Genomic DNA, 20,818 nt, shown 5'->3' on the forward strand with positions numbered 1-20,818 from the left:
AATGTGAGAGCTTCATCAGTACGTAACAGATGGGAGAGTTTAAAATCCTGTGAGTTAGGCTTCCCTGGGGTTCAGTGGTTAAGAATCCACCTGCCAATGTGGGAGACATGGGTTCGATCCCTGATGCAGGATGATCCCACATGCCGCGGAGCAAAGCCCATGCACCACAACTATTGAACCTGTGCTCTGGAGCCTGGGAGCTGCAACCTAGAGTCCGTGCTCCATAACAAGAGAAGCTGTTGCAGTGAGAAGCCCACACACCCCAGCTAGAGTGTAGCCCCTACTCGCCACAATTGTAGAAAGCCCAAGCAGCAACAAGGACCCAGAACAGCCAAAAATAACTTAAAAAAAAGAAAAATCCTGTGAGTTGTAATGACGAGAGATGATTCAGGAGTAAGTTATAGGATACTCAAGGTTTCTCAGTCCTTAGGGCTAAGGTTCTGCAAGTGAAACACAATTCAGAGCACAACTGTGTTCTTTTAGAGCTTGTTTGTACTCCTGACCCTGAAACAGAATGGACACAGAGTTCCAGCTTCACAGTTAATTAAAAGAGTGAAACAAAATTCAACCTTTCTTAAAACCATGTAATTCTAGAGCTTACAGTTCACAAAAATTTGAAGAATCATCTTATTTGTTCTCACAAGAATCTTGAGAGGGAGATCCGAAATCTACACACTTTAGATGACAGGAGATTCCCACCGTCACTCCCTGTTCTCCGAGGACACTTGGGAGAAAGCATCACTGAAGAGCTGCCTCCAGGCAGGAAAGGGAGCACATTCATGACAGGAAGCAAGCAGGCAAACCGGATTTGGAAATTGCTGTTGTATCAGAAACAGATGACACCCTTTCCTTCCTGGGTTTTTTTTTTTTTTTTGGTAATTCCTACTCTTCCAACAGTAGGCTTCCCTAGTGGCTCAGATGGTTAAGAACCTGCCTGCAATGCAGGAGACCTGAGTTTGATCGCTGGGTCAGGAAGATCCCCTGGAGAAGGGAATAGCAACCCACTCCTGTATTCATACCTGGAGAATTCCATGGACAGAGCAGACTAGTGTGCTATAGTCTATGGGATTGCAAAGTCAGCCATGACTGGGCAACTAATACACACTTTTCCAATAGTGAAGTCACTCAGTCGTGTCCAACTCTTTGTGACTCCATGGACTGTAGCCTATAAGGCTCCTCTGTCCGTGGAATTTTCCTTCACTGTGGCTCAGCTGGTAAAGAATCCGCCTGTAATATGGGAGACCTGGGTTTGATCCCTGGGTTGGGAAGATCCCCTGGAAAAGGGAAAGGCTACCCACTCCAGTATTCTGGCCTGGAGAATTCAAAGGACTGTACAGTCCATGGGGTTGCAAAGAGACACGATGGAGTGCCTTTCCAATAGTAGACAATTCTATTTAAAAAAACAGCCTACAAGGTGCTTCTCAGGTTTAACGTGAATACCAATCACCTGCAGCCCTGACTCAGTAAGGTTAGGGTGGGGCCTGCATTTCCAGTGAGCTCCCAGGTTACGCCGGTGGTGATGCTGCTGGTCTGAAGACCACACTTAGACAGGCAAGACCTAGCAGCCACTATGGAGAACAGTATGGAAGTTCCTGAAACAAACTGAAAAATAGGGGGGAAATGTGCAGGATCCTCACCTGAAGGGACGCACAGGACGGTAGACTGGCAAGGGAGCACAGCCCGGCCTGCTCTAGGAGGAGCATCCAGTAGCCTCTCCCAGCCTGACCAAGCCCCACTGACGATGGACACGGGGAAGAGGACGATAAGCGAGCCTGGCTACAGTTCCAGTAGGTGGAGCCCTTGGTCTCCCAGTGCAGCAGCAGCGGCTGCTTGCACTGTGTGCGACCTCTAGGAGAGCCCTGGCAAGGTGGGGGGGCAGCCCGAGCCAGCAAGGACAGGAGCCTGCTGAGTAGGGAAGAGATGCGCAGCTGCCCTTCCGAGCAGAACCCAGAGAACTTCCTGGCATCTTCATCAGCCATGGACTGAAAACTCACTTAGGACACCTACCTTGCCTGGTGTGCACTGCCAGGCACAGGCAGCTCAGCTTGCAGCCTGGCCAGCACCTCATCCTACTTACGGTACATGCAGTAAACGGGAGAACCCAGGCCTTGCAGCCCTGCTCTGCCATCTGCTAGCTGTGTGGTCTAGACCTACTTGCTTAACCTTCCTTCAACTTCCATTTGTCATCTTCAAAATAAAGTGATACATAAAAAACAAAAAAAAACCCTAAAAATTGGGCTTTCACATGACCCAGCAATCCCATTTCTGGGCATATGTATCTGCAAAACACAAAAACTCTTCATTCAAGAAGATACATGCACCCCGATGTTCACAGCAGCACTATTTACAAAACAGTGAAGACCTGGCAACCAGTGTCCATCAACAGATGAATGGATCAAGATATGGTGCATATATACAACAGAATGCTCCTCGGCCACAAAAACAGAATGAAATAAAGCCATTTGCAGCAACACAGACGGACCTAGAGAGTATCATTTTAAGTCAGAAAAAGATGAACATCATACCGTATCACTTATACGTGGAAACTAAAAAAGATGATAAAGATGAACTTATTTACAAAACAGAAATAGACTCACAGACATAGAAAATAATTTATGGTCTACCAAAGGGGAGAGGGGGAGAGAGAAATTGGGATTTGGAATTAACAGATACACATCACTATATATACCAGATAAACAGGGATGTACTGTATTAGCACAGAGAAGGAAAGTCAACATCTTGTAATGACCTATAGTAGAAAAAAGTCTGATACATATATAACTGAATCATCTTTCTGTATGCCTGAAATACTGTACATCAACTACATTTCAATACAAAAATAAAGAAAAAGCAAAACCTAGCAGACATGTTAATGTTTAAACAATATTTATCTTCTCATAAACTTGCTCCCATCCCAATGATCTCCCCTTTGTTAAGGATTCCATCATTTCTCTAATTTCGTACCTTTATAGGATGCTGCCTTTTCCCATTCACAAGCAATCTGAAATCCAAGCCAGTTAACTTTTCTTAGATTTTTCTGACCTTTGATCTGTCCTCCCCTCAAATCATCCCGCTATCATTAAGCTTTCCTCCTGCTGCTGCTGCTGCTGCTGCTGCTAAGTCACTTCAGTCGTGTCCGACTCGCATTATGCGACCCCACAGACGGCAGCCCACCAGGCTCCCCTGTCCCTGGGGATTCTCCAGGCAAGAACACTGGAGTGGGTTGCCATTTCCTTCTCCAATGCAGAAAAGTGAAAAGTCAAAGTGAAGTTGCTCAGTCGTGTCCGACTCTTAGCGACCCCATGGACTGCAGCCCTCGCGGCTCCTCCGTCCATGGGATTTTCCAGGCAAGAGTACTGGACTGGGGTGCCACTGCCTTCTCCAAGCTTTCCTATAAACAGGCAATCTGCTTAGGAAGCTTAGGGAACAAGGAGTTTCTCATCAAATCTGAATTCCTTGACTTGGACCTCAGGGCTATCTTTGCTTTGTGCCAGGCAGTGTCCCAGCACTCTCCATGTATTAACTCATCCCACCCTTACCACAACCCCAGAAGGCAGATAACAAGTTAAATTATCTCTATGTTAGATAAGGAAGCTGAAGCCCAGGTTGGGGAAGTTGCCAAGGTCACAATGCCCTTGAGTGTCAGTCTGGCTCAGAACAAGGTGGACAGGCTCAGCCTGGCCCAAGTTTAGATTCAGGCTCCATCAAAAACTTTGGGCAGGTCACAATGTCACCAGACCCCATCTTCCTTCTTCGTAATGTAAGAGTTAGCCTCGCTGGCCTGTAAGCTTTTTCTCCAGAGTCTACCTTTCACCCACATTCTCCATTCCTTAACAGTCTCAGGCAACTGCTTCATTGGCACCACCTTGGCCAGTGCTCCTGCTACTTCTCCCCGTCCCCGCCCCCCCACACCCAACCTGGCTTGAGCTGCGGTCTGACTGTTAGTTCAGCACAAGTGCATCAGTTTCCATATCTGTAATGGCTGCGAAATACTTACCTCTTAGAATTCCCAGCTCTTCTGTTTTGCTAGGATTTTACTGCACGAAATGGCTTAAAATGCAGCATGGACATATTTTAAGTATAGACTGTTTCTGCTGAAATCATATTTGAAAAGGAATTCCTGACCTGAGTTTCTTCACTTAGCCTCTCCCATTTCTTGAAATCTAAGCATCAATGAATCTTCAAGAAGGTACCCCCAGAAACATGAGAAGGTTCAAGCTAAACCAGGAAGAAAGTCAAGAAAACATACTTATGGCCCTTAAAATGCTTTTATTTATAAAATAACTACTTAAATATAAACATCTCTAGATATAAACACTATTCATGAGAGACTCTTGCGTTGCTGCCTTCTGATTGACCAGCAGACCCCGGGGTGGCCAAGGATCCCCCGGGTGTCTCCTGACTCATCAAGACTTTAAGGTGAAGGTGCATTTAGAGGAGCAAGGGCTGTAAGCTGTTCTTCATGCCCTTTCTTGCAAGACAAAATTCTTGATTTCCTGTTCCAAGGCAGGCTTTCAATCTGGGGCAGACCTTAAGAATAAGAGCCCTGCTCACATACAAACTTCAGGGGGGATCTTAGTGTTAGGATCAGTAAACATCTTCCTGAGGTGGAGGAGGTACAATCAGGCACTTTAGATTCTGTTTGGCTTAGACCATGGTCTCTGAAGCAGGGGGGCTGATGAAACAGAAAATGCTTATTTCCAAGTCTAGGATAAGCTACCTCTGGACTGTTTACCCAGATTCAAATGAGATAAACATGCGTTACGTTCTCTTCATCTGTGGACAGTAGTGTGGAGGAAGGGGAGAGGCATCCAGTCTCCCTCTGGGCTTGACTGGCTTCAGCCCATTGCAGAATGAATCCCCCGCAGGGAACAGTGGGAGCGCCGATTCCATTCTCCCAAGAAAGTCTATCAGCTATTGATTGAGCTTCAGGAAAGAAGCCAGAAAACATCATCATACACAGACCGTATAGAGATGGTGTCAGCAAGGTGTGGAGAATAGCACCTAATGGGAAGAGAACCTTTCATATGAAGGTTCAGAGGAAAGGAATATTCTAAACATTTTTAAAAGGAGAAAGAAGTACTAGGTTGGCCAGAAAGTTCGTCTGGGATTTTCCATTAGATCTTACAGAAAAACCCAAATGAACGTTTTTAGCTGACTCAATAGTTGAATTTTGCCCAATCTGGAAATGTGGCGAAATAAATAAGAAAAAGATTACAGATGGCAGTGTTTTAGGGATGTTTAGAAATAAGGGGTGTGTGTGCAAACATGTGCCAGACACTGAGGTTTTAAAACACCAGATTTGGTACAATGTTGACGAACTTCTTGCCGCATGCAGAGGCGCAGCCTGAAAGGGCTCCCAGAGAATTCATCCAAGTTGGTTTCCGGTCAGTTGATCATGGAGCATGGGGCCACCCCACTCAATATGGCACAACCAACATCAACTTCTTCTAATGCTACAGCACAGCTTCTAGCATATATTGGATACTGGTCTTCTGATTAGAAATTTCTCATTTCCAAAGGCTGACCCCAGGACTTGCTTCTCTTTTCACGGTCACTGAATCACTTGTTAAGCACCCGGGTCCATTTCAAATTCTAGAGATTCTAGTGAGCATCAAGGTTGACAACCCAATCGAAGAGAACAAGACTTATGCCTCACTGTGCCACGGTTAAGCAATGTGGCAGGGCCAGTGTCTCAGGAGCAGGAGCCCTCTTGGCGGATACCAGAACCCTTCAGCAGAAGGAAGTGAAGGCAGCAAGGTTGAGTGGGAAGCAGAACAGGCTCAGGTGTACTCAGCTTTGCGGATATAATTGGATGGAACGTAACCCTTTTTCCCATTGACTTCAGCTAACCACCATTCTGTATTTCCTGTAACATCTTTAAACTCTAGGATCTTGAGTCTCTGATTGGCTGACACACTCAGCTCATTTGGGTTCCGTGCCTTGAAGGTATAGACAGCAAAATAGACCTGTGAGAGGGAGAGAAAGTGAGTTAGGAAATGGGAAACATCTGAGAGCAAACCTACCCAACAGAACTTCCCAGGGTGATGGGTACCATCTGTATCTGGACCATCCAATATGGCAGCCCCTAGACACACGGCCATTGAGCACTTGAAATAACAGCTAGTGAGATGAAAGAACTTAAATTTTAACTTTACCTAACTTAAATAGCTATATATGGCTGATGGCTACCATAATGAATAGGACAGCTTTAAAGAAAACCAAAATTCACTTAACTCTTTCAGAGTTGCCTTCAAAAGGGAAAAAAGCTTCAGTCAGTATGGAAGATGGATGAGACATAAGGATGCTCTTTCATACTCCTAACACAGAAATTCTGTATTCAAAAATCTTTACAAAACAACAAAAAAACCCACATCTAATCCCAAAGAAAGAAAGGATACTCACTAGGTGCCCATAACAGGGCTAGCATGCAAAGCGAGGGTGGTGGTCAGTGATCAGGAGGAGGAATCGTGAGGCCCGCAGGGGCAAAGAGATGAACACACACCCAAGGGTGCTCAAGGACTGGAGCTGGTGAGGCTAGAACTGAGATCCTTGCACAAAGTCAGAATCTCAGAAAGGGCCACTTCCTGGTCTATTTCCACCAGCCCGCTGGTGGGTGCAGAGCTGGGATGTGTGTCCTGGGCTTGTCAGAGCCACAAAGAGCTCACCGACAAAGATAAGACACACTTGGAGACTCACTGCTGCAAGTGAGCTGAGGGATTCCTCAACTGTGGATGTGAAAGTGGCTTTAAAATATGCAGGTTTAAAATGTTTATGATACAAAGGGGCCATTACAAAAAGAATAGGAAAAACTGAAACAGAATCAGAATTCTATTCCTGAATTCTAGAAATTTAGTTATTTGAATGAGAAACTCAGTAGATGAGTTAAACAGCAGACTTTATACCAATGGAAGAATCAGTGCACTGGAAGAGTATGAAAAGCTTCATGGTAACAGCCGGTAAACGCTCCACAAAACTACAGCCTGTGAAGTCAGCCACCGAAGGTCCAGAAGGGTGGAGCTGCCCACTCTCACAGCAGTGAGCTTCTGGAAATCCTTTATGGATTTATCTGTGGGCCCATCTCCAGGGTCAGCTCCCCAGGCCGGTGAGGCCTCGCCCACTCCTGAGAACTCATCCCCTGCATCCACAAGCCCCGCAGTAACCATGGAAACCGGGCGCACTCACCTGGTTGCCTTCAGCCTCGCTACTCTCTGGCTGCTCATGTCTGTCGTCCAGAAACAGTGCTGTTCTTGCGCCTGCTTTTACGAGGTCTCGACTCTGCCCGTTACGCCCTGACACGGAGGAACCAGCCATTTCTGGATGCCTGGGGTTTCGGGAGTTCCTCAGGGTAGGGGCAGGCTGGTGAAGGTCTCTGACCGCATCGCCCGAGTCCCAAGGCCTGTGCTGGGAGGGGGAGTCTGGGTCCGACGGGCATCTGGAAGGACTGCCCTCTGAGTTCAAGGAGGCACTGAGAGTTCCTTGGTCAAATTCTGTCTGGGAAGATGCATCTGGAGGCTGTTTCTGGCAAGGCCCTGAGCTAAAGGACACAGCCATGCTGCTGGGGTTGAAGGTCAAGGTGCCGCCGCTGTTCTGCCGCTGCGGGAACCGGGGGGAGGAGCTGCCGTGCTCCGACTCGGTGGAGGAGTGGCTGCCCACAGAGGCGTCGGAGTGGCTGCGGCGCGCGTTGTAGGGCTTCAGGAAGGAGCTGTACACAAAGCCCTTGGTGACTGCCGGGAGGAAAAACAAACACCAAGAGCTTTTCGTGGGAGGAGCCGGGAGGAAATCAACAGAGGAGAAACTATGGCTTACGGTCAATACTGAGAGGGAATATGTCAGGAGACAAAGAGAAGACACCATCCCATCCCAGGGCGCAAGGCGGATGGCAGAGATGAGACGCTGTGGCTGTTGGTCCAACAGGTGAGTGACAAGGGGATTTGCTGAGAATTGAGAGACAGTAACAAAAATGACCACACGCCTGAGCATGAGCAGATGAAGACATTTTAACAAGAGCGCCAAACCGTGGGAGCAAAGGCTAAGGGGAAGACTTCACTAAGGATGTGTTCAAGTCCATAGAGTGTGGTTAAAAGGGATTTAAAAACCATCCTCAGCTTGACAGAGCCCCTCCCATATGCCTCCCTGCCCTCTCCACTCCTGGTTTAGGAATGTGGTGGGAATACTGAGAACTAGAGTAGGAAACTGCTTATATTAGTTAGAATACACATCTAACACGTGTTCATGTCAATAAATTACCTATGAGGACAGAGAGGGCCCTCAGCTAAAACCTTAAGCACAAATTAGAAACTGAGATCTCTGACCTATAGGAAAAACTGCTATAATACTGAATAAGAAAGAATTATCTGTTAGGCAGGGACCTGGAGTATGTAACCTCCACTTGAGCAAGGGTCATCTCTGTCTTGATTGTCAGTGTGTTTCCTGGAACCAAAAAAAAGCCAGCTTGCATGTGTTCTCTTTTCTGAATGATGGTGAGAAGTCCCCTAGGCAGACAGCAAGGGGTGGAGGGTCTAAGAGCTGATCCTGATGCTGTGGGCTTCCTGCTACCACTTTAGTCATCAGGACTGTGGAGCTAGGAACCCAAGGACAGGGTAGCTCAAACAGTCTGAATCTTCACTAAGAGGACATTGGTCTATCAGTGGCTCTCACCTGCCATCGCCCTGGGCGCCCGTTCCTTTGTCCTGCCTTTCCCAGTTCAATCTTTATTATTTTGGGTAAGCAGAATAGGGAGCTGGGGAAGGAGAAAAAAAATCCACAAGACACTTTTAAAGAAACTGAGAAATATTAAAATTTTCAGTTCTCATGGTATGAATACAGGTGTTTATTACAGAGGACATAATCCTTCTCTAAAACACTTGGGGCCAGATGTATTATGGAATTCAGATTTGGAGATTTAGAACTGGGTCAACACCCCATAGTCAAACCCATTCGGGTTTCTGTAGCAAAACATGACTAGTCACACCAAAAGGGAAAAAGTAAGGATCATAAACAGCCTCTCATCATCTGTTCAGGTTTTGTCACCAAGTAAGTTCAGATCACGGCAGGTTTGGGCAAATTAGTTCTTTAAAAAAAAAAACCTTCTGATTTTCAAAGCTTTTCAGATTTTGGAACTGTGGAAAAAGAATCATGGATTGGCATTATTCTTTGTATTTTACAAAAAAATTCTGTACCCCTTCCCCACCCCAACTCCCACCAGAAAGAAGGGGAAAAAAAAGCTGTGAGCTGTTTTTAAAGTCATTTCCTAAATAGTCATGAGGTAAAATTATGTTTGGGGGGGCACGGGGAGGGGGCAAAAAAACCCTATCTTACAAGTTTTAAATTCATATGTTCACAAAACACATGTAAAGAACTTATGGTTCACTCAGCGATGGAGAGGGCAAAGGACCCTTCAAGCAGGATTCACTGCCTGTAAAGGTGAAACAAGGCGTCTTGCAAGTGAAGTAATTCCAGAGTCTTCTCTGGAATTTAAAAAAAAAAAAAAATCAAAAACTGGTTTTGTTCTGTAATGACTTGAGCATTAGATGGAGAAAACTTTTAAGGTTATTTTCCCTTTAATCAAAGACTCATATTTTCTGCTGGCCTACACAGGATTCAGGCACAGCCCAAATCACTCTTTTCCTCATTTAGAGTCATGGTAATCTGTGTCTGGGCTTCCCTGGTGGCTCAGCAGTAAAGAATTCGCCAATGCTGCCAATGCTGGAGACATAGGTTCGGTCCCTGGGAAGGTCCCCTGGAGGAGGGCATGGCAACCCACTCTAGTATTCTTGCCTGGAGAATCCCATGGACAGAGGAGCCTGGCAGGCTACAGTCCATGGGGTTGCAAAAAATCAAGACACAACTTAGCGACTAGACAACAACAATCTGTCCTCTACTGTTCTTACCTCCGTTGTCAATCAGCCAGCGGTTCTGACTGCCCATGGGGTCCTTCTTCTTGATCACACCCACCAGGTCACCTTCCAAAAGTGAGACATCCAGGTCCTGGGCTGCATTGAAGTTCCGTTCTGCCTGGAAGAGCTTTTCAGGGGGATACCTTGCCAGGAGTGAGGCTCGAAGTTCTTCCGACTGGAGCATATAACTTGGCTGAAAGGCAATATAAGAGATACCATCATCTAAACCCCTCCGTGGCTGTTACCCCAGCAGTTGTATGTAATCACGTATGTTGTCAGTCTCAGGAACGGAGGCAATTACAGCCAGCTGCTCCCAGCTCCTATCACATGCTTCTCCACTGAGTCAGCCTGTGTGGCTGGGGAAAAACCATAGACTCTTAGGTCATGTTTTGGTGCCTTTACAGCTAGAGTAAAAAAATTTAACACATCCTTAGTTTTAGCTCTGTTATCCTATGATAAAAATATGTGGTTAAACTGCCACCTAAAGAATCAAAATATCTAAGTAATATGAGTAGGTCTCCTTGTATTCTGCTATATGATTCTAAACAACTGAGACTTTCCTTATCTTGGCTTCTCATCTTTAAAAACAAATAATATTCATAAAATAAGAAAAAGTAAAGTGACAAAAAATGTGATACCCTTTTTTTAAGATCACTGGAGATGGAAATGGCAACCCACTCCAGTATTCTTGCCTAGAGAATCCAATGGACAGAGAAGCCTGGCAGGCTATAGTCCATGGAGTCGCAAAGAGTTGGACACGACTGAGTGACTATCACTCACTTTAAAATCATATAAAAATTTTTTAAATTAACTTATTTTTTAATTGAAAGATAATTGCTCTACAGTCTACAGGATTATATGGGACAAAAATACTGAAGCACAGACAGATCAGCAGTCTTGTAGATTATGACCCCATATGGCTTACCCTACTTTTCAGAATGTGGAAGAATTGAGTTCAAAATGAAAATAACTCCAGGTAAAAAGTGATCAGCCAATAACTGTTTGGCAGTTGATATATCAGATGATAACTTTTCCAATACATGATCAAAAATAGGGAGCCTGTCAGAATTAACATATCCTTAAACCAGTTACCTTAATTGACTGATCAAAGTATTAATACTAATCCTTTATTAACTCCTTTCACTGTAGAGACTAGGCCCAAGAATGCTCTGCAGAGGGCATTTGAAGTCTGTATCAGCTGGCACACTGCTGGTGCCTAGTGATAGTAAGTAAAGAAAGAATGAACACATGACAGATTTGAACTCAATAACCTTTGTTCTCCAATTATTATAAAATATTTAAATTCATTAAATTGTTAATTGGTAGAGACAGAGCTGAGTCAATCAATAACGTTGATGATAGCTTACTCGAATAATGGTTACCATGTGCCAGGCCAACGCCTAAGTGCTCTACATACTTTAACTCATTTAAATCGCAAAACAACCCTATGATGTAGCTAGAACGATTAGTGGTGCTTTAGACATGAGGAAACTGAGGCATGTGCTCAAGGACACAGAGTGAGTCACTGTCAGAACTGAGATCTGAACCGAGCGGTCTTGCTCAGGAGTTCACACCTTAACCACCAGGCCATATGAGTGTCGCTGGTTCCACTCACCATGCCGAGGAACGGCTTTCGGGTGGACTGGCGGTCCATGGTTTTCCTCTCAAATGGTCTCTTGGTGGTGGGAAGAGACTCTGGGAAGAAGGTGAAAACCTGGAGCTGCTGCAGGACCCTGCTGTGCTCCTCATGGAAGATGGCAATCAGGTTCCCCTCCCTGCCGGTGACTTTGAGTAGCTGGAGTCCATGCACAAGAACAGAGACAGAGGGGAGAAAAGAACACACGTAAAAGACCCCAGGACAGGCACAGTCTCCTTGAAACTCCTCAAGTGTGAGCCACCAACACTGTAGCCAGGGGGCCACAGGCCCAGCTCCTCCAGGGTAGCTCAGTGTGGAAAGAGACCATTCAAGGCCATGGGATTTCCAGCACTGTCAAGGCATCAAGAATTCCAGTTCCCCATGGGCTTGACCCAAGTGACATAGTTAACCTGCCTAGCTTAATAATAGCTTGACAACCCTGACATGTATTCCCAAAAAAACTTGGGGGGAACCTGGGAGTCCCCTCCTCCATGGGGAGGGAGGGTCTCACCGAGAGCAGTGGCTTCAGCTGCTCCAGCGCCTGACGCACAAAGTCACAGTGGGCCTCAGCGTAGCCGTGCACGCAGTTGCTGAAGAGGCCCTGCGCGTACTGGTGGAACTTGGGCAGCTCATCTAGCAGCTGGGCATTCAGGGCCTCATAGTTGTTCCGAGCCGACTGCAGCTCCTCCAGGGTTTTCTTGTCTTTCAGCTTCTCTGCCCGTTCTGTACAGTTATAGAAGTCCAGAAGCTTATCAAAGCGTTTTTGCACCAGCTTGTGGGGTCCTGTGAACATGCTCAGTAACTGATTCAGGGGAGAGATGACCAGCCGCTCTGTCCTCTCTTTCTGTGAAAATGAGAAAGGCACGGTGTTCAGTCTCAAATTTGTTGTTCTTAGAATACTCTCCAGGTGGCTTTTGTTACATCCTGCACCACCTGCTTTGCTCCAAGCTAAACCTGTGCAGATCCAACAGTGTTGTGCCTACCTGATACCAGATGTCTGCACACAAAGCTTCTCAGCTTGCAACTCTTCACCCAACAACCTGCACACACCAAAGAGTATGCAAAACAGCTACACAGCTGTTGACAAATGCTTAACTACATTAACTTGATGTTGCATTATAACCCAGATGTGACCACCTGTCTGGTATCACTTATGTGTACATGTCTACACATAACCTGAATTTAACTTAAGGTTTAATTGTTAAAAATAGAATTACCATATGATCCAGCAATCCCACTCCTGGGCAAATATCCAGACAAAACTAGGATTCAGAAAGACGCGTGCATCCTCATGTATTCATAGCAGCACTATTCACAACAGCCAAGACATGGACACAAGCTTAATGCCCTTCGATAGATGACGGGATAAAGAAAACGTGGTACACAACACAGTGGAATACTGCTCAACCGTTAAAAACGAACAATGCTATTTGCAGCAGCGTGGATGGACCCAGATATTATCACACTAAGTCAGGAGGACAAACACTGTATCATACCACTTATATGTGGAGTCTAAAACAGGACACAAATGAGCCTATCTAGGACACAAAACAACATCAGAGACATAGAGAACAGACTGGTGATTGCCAAGGCAGAAGGGAGTGGAAGAGGGAAGACATGGAAGTTTGGGATTAGCAGATGCAAACTGGTATATACAGAATGGATAAACAACAAGCTCCTACTGTACAGCACAGGGAACTGTATTCAGTATCCTGTGAGAAACCGTAATGGAAAAGAATATGAAAAAGACTAAATACACACACACATAACTGAGTAACTTTCCTGTACAGAAGTAATAAACGCAACATTGTAAGTCAACCATAAGTCAATAAAAAATAAAAAGATTTAGTTGTTACATAAATCTGCGGTAGACAAACTTTCACACACCCATCATATCTTCTACTCATAACTACTTAATAATAATCTGTTTTCACTTTTCAAAGATTTTTGTCTAATTCTAAAGGGATAGATATCAAGGGCATAATATGGATACAAAAAGAACATAAATAGGTACTTAGTAAACTTTAACGAAGATGCTACAGTCAGAATACCTGTAAGCTTCCCAACTATCATGTTTTCTTAGCCTCAAGCATCCAGAGACCTCCAAGATCCTAGCAAAGCCCATCCATTTCTACTCAGGATATCTCTCTCTCTCTCCATTTAGAGTTTCCCAAGCAATCTGACATTTAGTAGTCTTTATAAAGTAGTTTGTGCCATTTCAAAGATCTACTTGTTAAACTATTAACTGTGCCGAAATATTCCTTTTAAAATCATTAATCCTTTAGTTGTTTTCTTTTGGTCAGTTATCAACAGTGATACCAGATTAAATTTCCTAGTTTTCCTTTGTCGCCTGAAATTGGGCTGGTCACTAACTATTAAAAAAAAATCTCTTTGCATACACGCAGGTCCTACTTGTCCTTTTAGCTGACTGACTGAAAGCCACATTCTGAATATAAAATCCTGATATAATTTAACTACAGGGCACAAGGACTCCTGGTCCATGGAAGCACGTCTCTACGGCATGAACTTCGCCAAGAGCTGGATGTTAGATAGAACCCTGGGAAAAGGGCCGATGCAAGCAAAGTGGGCTGAAGAGTCACTTACAAAGTTTGTGAAGAGCTGGTCACTGATGTAGCGATGCACCTTCTCGAACTGTTCCAAGTCTCTGTGTCCCTTCTCCATGCACACGTCCCACATGCTCACGGCAGCCACCACCTTCACACATGCTGATTCCTGCGGCCAAGTACAAACACGGGTAAGACCAGACAGAACTTCCGGCCTCCATCATCCACCCTAGATGGCAGTTAGCAATGGGAACCAAACTGACCTGCCTGTCCAAGGGCTGTCACCCACTGCTGTGGAGACAAGCCTTTTAAGACCTGGGGGCTCCAGTGTACACTTGCTATGTATTTAGAAAACATGGGGGGCAGGGGAGATGGTCAATAGGGAGACAACAAAATTAGAGGAACTGTAGGGAAGAGTCCTAAGGCAAGGGAAATATACTTGGTCAAATCTCTCACTTTAAGCCAGTGTGCTCCTGAAAAGTCTTATAAGCCCTGATCTTTAATCAAATTTTTATTCATTTTTTTTGGCCCCCTGCAGCATGCAGAATCTTAGTTCCTCAATCAGAGATGGAACTCATACCCCCTGCAATGGACGCACAGAGTCTTAATTACTGGACTGCCAGGGAAGTCCCCTTAATCACAATTTTAAAATAAGGAGAGTTTGCTATTTAAAAAAAATGTAGGAAGCATATCAAACAGTGGGGATTACTCAATAAATGCTAATGACAACTAGATAAAAAGCAAAAAGCTGGATTCCTACCTCAAACCTTATGTGCTAATGTGAATTTCAGCTAGATTTATGACTTTAATATAAAATGATAAAAGTACTGAAACATAGGAGATCTTTTAAAAATTTTCTTGGGATGGAAAAGCCCTTTTAAAGTATGACACAGAATGAAGAGGCCATAAAAGTTGTATTAGATTACACAAAAATAAAACTCTTCTACACACAGAAAAATCTTAAGCAAATTCAAAAGTCAACAAACGGGGGTGTGTGTGTGGTATTTGTAAACCATCATCTCAAATAAAAGGCTATTTCCTCCAACATACACAAAAGTACTATAAGTCAATAAGAAAAGAACATTAAATCAATAAATAAGTGCGTCCAGAATGTAAATTGATACAGCCACTGTTGAGAACAGTGTGAAAGTGCTAGTCACTCAGTGTGTCTGACTTTTTCCCACCCTGTAGACTGTAGCCTGCCAGGCTCTTCTCTCCATGGGATTCTCCAGGCAAGAACACTGGAGTGGGTAGTCATTCTCTTATCCAGGGGATCTTCCCAACCCAGGGATCAAACCCAAGTGTCCTGCACTGCAGGCAGATTCTCTATCATCTCAGCTACCAGGGAAACCCGAGAGAACAGCATGGAAGTTCTTTAAAAGACTAAAACCAAAATTACTAAATGACCCATGAATCCCATTCTTGGGCATATTCTCAGAGAAAACCACAATTCAAAAACATACACACAACTCAGTATTCATTGTAGCATTATTTACAATAGCTGGAACATGGAACTAACCTAAATATCCACCAATAGGGGAATGATAAAAAAAAATGTGGTGTATGAAAACACACAATGGAATATTACTATATTACTCAGCCATGAAAAGGCACAAAACTGTCATGTGCAGAGACATGGAGAGACCTAGAGACTATCCATCCGGAGTGTGCTTAGTCGCTCAGTCATATCTGACTCTTTGTGACCCCATGGACTGTAGCCCACCAGGCTCCTCTTTCCATGGGGATTCTCCAGGCAAGAATACTGGAGTGGGTTGCCATTTCCTCCACACACAGTGAAATAAGTAAAAAACTGAAAAACAAGCATCATATATTAACACATATATGTGGAATCTAGAAAAACAGTATAGATGAATTGATTTGTAAAGAAGAAATAGAGACACAGATACAGAGAACAAATGTGTGAATACCAAGCCAGGAAGGAGAATGGGATTTACATATACACTACTATGTATAAAACAGATAACTAATGAGAACTGACTGTATACAGTCAGGGAACTGCACTCAATGCTCCGTGGTGACCTAAATGGGAACGAAATCCAAGGAAGAGGGGATACACATATACATGTGGCTGAATTACTTTGCTGTACAGGAGAAACGAACACAACGCTGGAAAGCAACTATACTGCAATAGATAACTAATAATTAGTAGATAACTAATGATAAATAAGTAAATAATAGAAATGCCCTCAAATATACCCAAATCACAGAAAAAGAAATATAATGACTTAATGACTTAAGTCAACAGTATGTGAACCAGGAACTTCCAGATGTACAAGCTGAATTTAGAAAAGTCAGAGGAATCAGAGATCAAACTGCCAACATCCATAGCATCACAGAAAAAGAGAATTTCAGAAAAACATCTACTTCTGCTTCATTGATTACACTAAAGTCTTTGACCGTGTGGATCACAACAAACTGGAAAATTCTTAAAGAGATGGGAATACCAGACCACCTTACCTGTCTCCTGAGAAACCTATATGCAGGTCAAGAAGCAACAGTTAAAACCAGGCCTGGAACAATGGACTGGTTCAAAATTGGGAAAGGGGGTACATCAAGGCTATATATTGTCACCCTGCCTACTTCACTTCTATGCAGAGTACATTATGCAAAATGTGGGCTAGATGAATCACAAGCTGGAATCAAGACTGCTGGGAGAAGTATCATCAACCTCAGATATGCAGACGTTACCACACGAATGGCAGAAAGTGAAGAGGAACTAAAGAGCCCCTTGAGAGTGGAAAAGTTTCCTTAAAACTCAACACTCAGAAAACGAAGATGATGGCATCTGGTCCCATCACTTCATGGCAAATAGATGGGGAAAAAGAAGTAGTGGCAGATTTTATTTTCTTGGGCTCCAAAATCACTGCGGACAGTGACTGCAGCCACAAAATTAAAAGATGTTTGCTTCTGAAAGAATAGCTATGACATAGACAGTGTATTAAAAAGCACAGATATCACTTTGCCAACAAAGGTCCACGTAGTCAAAGCAATGGCTTTTCCAGTGGTAATGTACAGATGTGAGAGTTGGACCATAAAGAAGGCTGAGTGCCAAAGAACTGGTGCTTTCAAACTTAGTAATGGATAAGACTCTTTGGACAGCAAGGAGATCAAACCAGTCAATCCTAAAGGAAATCAATCTTGAATATTCACTGGAAGGACTGATGCTGAAGCTGAAATGCCAATACTTTGGCCACCTGACGTAAAGAGCTGACTCACTGGGAAAGACCCTGATGCTGGCAAAGACTAAACGCAAAGGGAAAAGAAAGCAGCAGAAGATGAAATGGTTGGATAGCATCACCAACTCGATGGACATGAATTTGAGCAAACTCTGAGACAGTGATAGACAGGAAAGCCTGGTCTGCTTCAGTCTACAGGGTCACAAAGAGTTGGGCACGACTTAGGACCTGAACGACAACAACATTCCTTTGGCAGTTTTTGAATTCTATACCATTTTACTTAGTTAAAAAATGATGATAATAATAAGAAAAAATAATTTTTTTAAAAAGCAAAGGATCTCTTTTAAAGGAAATTATTTCACAGGATGAGATTTTCCTGCATGAGGGACAGGGGTATATGGTATATTTATTTAAATACTATTCTATTAAATCTCCAGCAGATCTTCTTGACCCAGGAATCAAACCAGGGTCTCCTGCATTGCAGGTGGATTCTTACCAGCTGAGCTACCAGGGAAGCCCTAATTTCTATTAAAGCAGCAGAGAAATTACAGATATTAAGAGAAAGGGTTCTAGTCCTGGAGCTGACTTCATGAAGGAAGCCCTGCCTCAGGCAAGGAAGACCAGGGCCTCCATGATCTCCTAAGTTCTTCCAACTCTCTAGACATATCCGTGGCTCTAATAGCCTTAGAGGCCCACGGACAGCTGTAGATGAATATGATTATTAGGAAGTACACCCCCCATAGGAACCATTCTCTTACTATTTGATCTTCAAAATGATTCTGACAAAATGAACTGTGATGAGTGCTTCTTATATAACTGGATATAGTAAACAGAGAAAAAAGCATGAAGACTGAAAGAGATGAAGGTAAGAGCTAGGTCCCCTTACTATGAATACAGCAGTGCTGATCTTCTGATGTTTAACTTTTAAATAATCTGCAAGAATCCCAATAAAAAGCTTGTCATGGTATAATGGTCATTTGAGTCCAGGTTATTCCACGTTCGTTAAGCAATATGCTGGATGAATAGGAGAACGGCTGGAATTACACTGTCAGCAATTCTAACAAGAGCAAGGTCTTTACTCACGCGGATGTGCTGGAGGTAGAGAGAAAGGTCTCGGATAAAAGATTTGATTAATCTTTCTTGCATTCGGAAGTTTTTCTCTGTTTCTTCAAATACTTCATCTTTAATCTGTTCAAAGTAAGTAAGTGCTGTTAGCAAGTTTGGACTCTCCCTCAGTTGATCTTACTAGAAATGCATCTTTCTTACGCACATCTTTTGTTTAAATTTTAAGCCTTTGATGTTTCTGAATCATATGGAATTGGATTTAAGCACTTCTCCAGGCTTTGACAGAGCTCCTGAGTATACACAGGTACGCCTGTCTCCACCCAACCCCGCTCTGTTCCTGACAAAACCCCCTGCTGGTCAGGCTGTCGGCTTCACCGGTGCTGCTGCCTGGCCAGGTTTGCCCTCCCTCCCTATGCCAAACCTGCCCATCTCCTTTAAAGCTCAGATTAAATCTTGCCAACATGAAGCTCACTCTCACGGAGCTCCTGTTTACTTAAGTAACACACTGTGTAGAGATCAAACTGCAAAGCTTAGCAACTGATTCTTTAGTTGGTATTTTCCACTGACTGTAATCACATTCACATGGTTCAGCACATGAAATTTGGAGACTCTGGATCTTCTCTGTGGCTGTTTTACAAGTCACTCAGCTAGGTGATCTCCTAAATCCCTTCTACCCTCACATGTCCACAATTTTGATTCCCCAAACAGATGATAAACTCCTTATGGGTGTCTAAAACCATGATAACTCTTATATGGTGACAGATTTGGCTTCCTGATTTGTCTTTGTAAGCAGCTTAAGGCTCAGATGGAGGGTTGCGGGGGGCAGTAGATTTAAATAAACAGTAGAGGAACTTCCCTGATGGTCCAGTGGCTAAGACTCCATGCTCCCAATGCAGCAGGCCTGGGTTCAATCTCTGGCAGGAAACTAGATCCCATATGCCACAACTAAGACCCAAGGCAACCAGATAAACAAACAGTAGCTGCAGGAGGTTTTATCTACCAGCTAGCAAACACCAAGAGGATACTAAGAGGGGAATCTTACCAATTCACACCATGTAGGCTGCCCTGTGGAGTCCTGAAAAGCAGCCAAAGACATGCTGAACCATCAAGGGCAGTAACCTCACCTGTGGAGCAAAGCCAGTGAGATGCTTCAGATGACTGCTAACCCGGTTGGATTTCTTGATGATGGAGTGGATGTTCAGTTTGGAAATTTTCTCCATGAGGCTATCTTCATCACCCTTTCGGTACTTGAGAACTGGGGAGTGAGTCAAACTGGTGAGTGGAGAAAGCCCTCTTCCAAGCATGGACAGACTACAAACAAGACTAACAACCCAAACTCGAGCTAGTGCTTATTTTCAGTGAGCTTATGACTGAGCCCACAAAGTATTAATCCAAATCACCATTTATGGACAGATCGGATACCCAGAGAACAGCAGAGACTGGAGAAGATTAGAGACAATGTAGGAAGGTCGTGGAGGTAAAAAGCCTAAGATCTGGAGTCAAGACAACCTCTGAGTTACAATGCCTGGGTCTGTCACTTCATCAAAGTGTGGCCTTAGGGAATTCCCCGATGGTCCAGTGGTTAGGACTATGCACTTTCACTGCCAGGGCCCAGGTTCAATCCCTAGTCAGGGAACTGAGGTCCTACAAGCTGTGAGGCATGGCCAAAAAAAAACCAGTGTGGCCTTAAATAATTCACTTAATTTCTCTGAGCCTCATTTTCCTTTCCAATAAAATGAAGACAGTAACAGTACCTGCCCACCTTAAATGGTCTCATACACAAATGAGATATTTATATCCAATCATCTCACACAGTGAAATGCTATGCAGGAGTTGTCTGACTGTGTGTCATACATCAGTCAGTCTGCAGAAAACCCCAGAAATAATAGTAGAAGGGTAGCAAGGGAAGTCTGGGTGGCAGAGAAAAGCACACTTAACTGTTGTAGGAGATGAAGATGACATTATATGACGAGATATGAACCAAGACAAAGGGCTCGATGGCCAGAGGGCTTTAACAGCCACAGCCAACATCACACATAAACATGGCTGACATAGCTGAAGCAGGAGGGGGAAATGATTTTAGATAAATATGCAGAGTAGTGGAGAGACAGGCAGAGAGGCTACATTATAGATTCTTTGAGGATATGAATGATAAATCAATTTATTATAGCATGGGCACCATGCAATACTCATTGAGTATTCAAAATCAAAGTTTTGACAACAGATTTCATGAGACAGAGGACATGGTTCAGTTTGTCCTCTATCATAAAGAAAGAGTGGGTGGTTCGTTGACTGACCACACAATTTTAGGGTGAGGGGAGGGGCTCAGACCAGAGGCAGGACTGATAGGGCCAGAGAGGTGAACAAACTGGGGTTTTCTGAAAGAAGACAAGAAACTTCTAGCTTAAGTGGAAGCAAACATGCAGAGCAAAGAGATGCAAGAATGGACCCAAAGGG

At 44.0% G+C, this 20,818-nt stretch overlaps 1 protein-coding gene across 4 annotated transcripts in view; it reads right to left on the reverse strand.

Moving 5' to 3' along the window:
• Positions 1 to 4,248: 4,248 nt before the first annotated feature.
• The window catches only part of DNMBP (dynamin binding protein), a 117,269-nt gene continuing 100,699 nt past the window's right edge, over positions 4,249 to 20,818 (reverse strand). For 2 of the 4 annotated variants that reach the window (XM_059881962.1, XM_005225639.5), the window contains 8 exons: positions 19,486 to 19,616; positions 18,380 to 18,484; positions 14,140 to 14,268; positions 12,047 to 12,379; positions 11,515 to 11,694; positions 9,894 to 10,092; positions 7,186 to 7,727; positions 4,250 to 5,969 (listed from right to left, as the gene is read on the reverse strand). In XM_059881962.1, the coding sequence (XP_059737945.1) occupies positions 5,784 to 5,969; positions 7,186 to 7,727; positions 9,894 to 10,092; positions 11,515 to 11,694; positions 12,047 to 12,379; positions 14,140 to 14,268; positions 18,380 to 18,484; positions 19,486 to 19,616 (1,805 nt within the window). In that variant the 3' untranslated portion in view covers positions 4,250 to 5,783. Of the gene's footprint in view, positions 5,970 to 7,185; positions 7,728 to 7,910; positions 9,123 to 9,893; positions 10,093 to 11,514; positions 11,695 to 12,046; positions 12,380 to 14,139; positions 14,269 to 18,379; positions 18,485 to 19,485; positions 19,617 to 20,818 lie in introns of those variants that run through there. The other 2 variants (NM_001191163.3, XM_059881963.1) reach the window with 2 other exon arrangements.

This window comes from Bos taurus, chromosome 26 (genome assembly GCF_002263795.3).
Source record: "Bos taurus isolate L1 Dominette 01449 registration number 42190680 breed Hereford chromosome 26, ARS-UCD2.0, whole genome shotgun sequence".
Lineage (NCBI taxonomy): Eukaryota > Metazoa > Chordata > Mammalia > Artiodactyla > Bovidae > Bos > Bos taurus.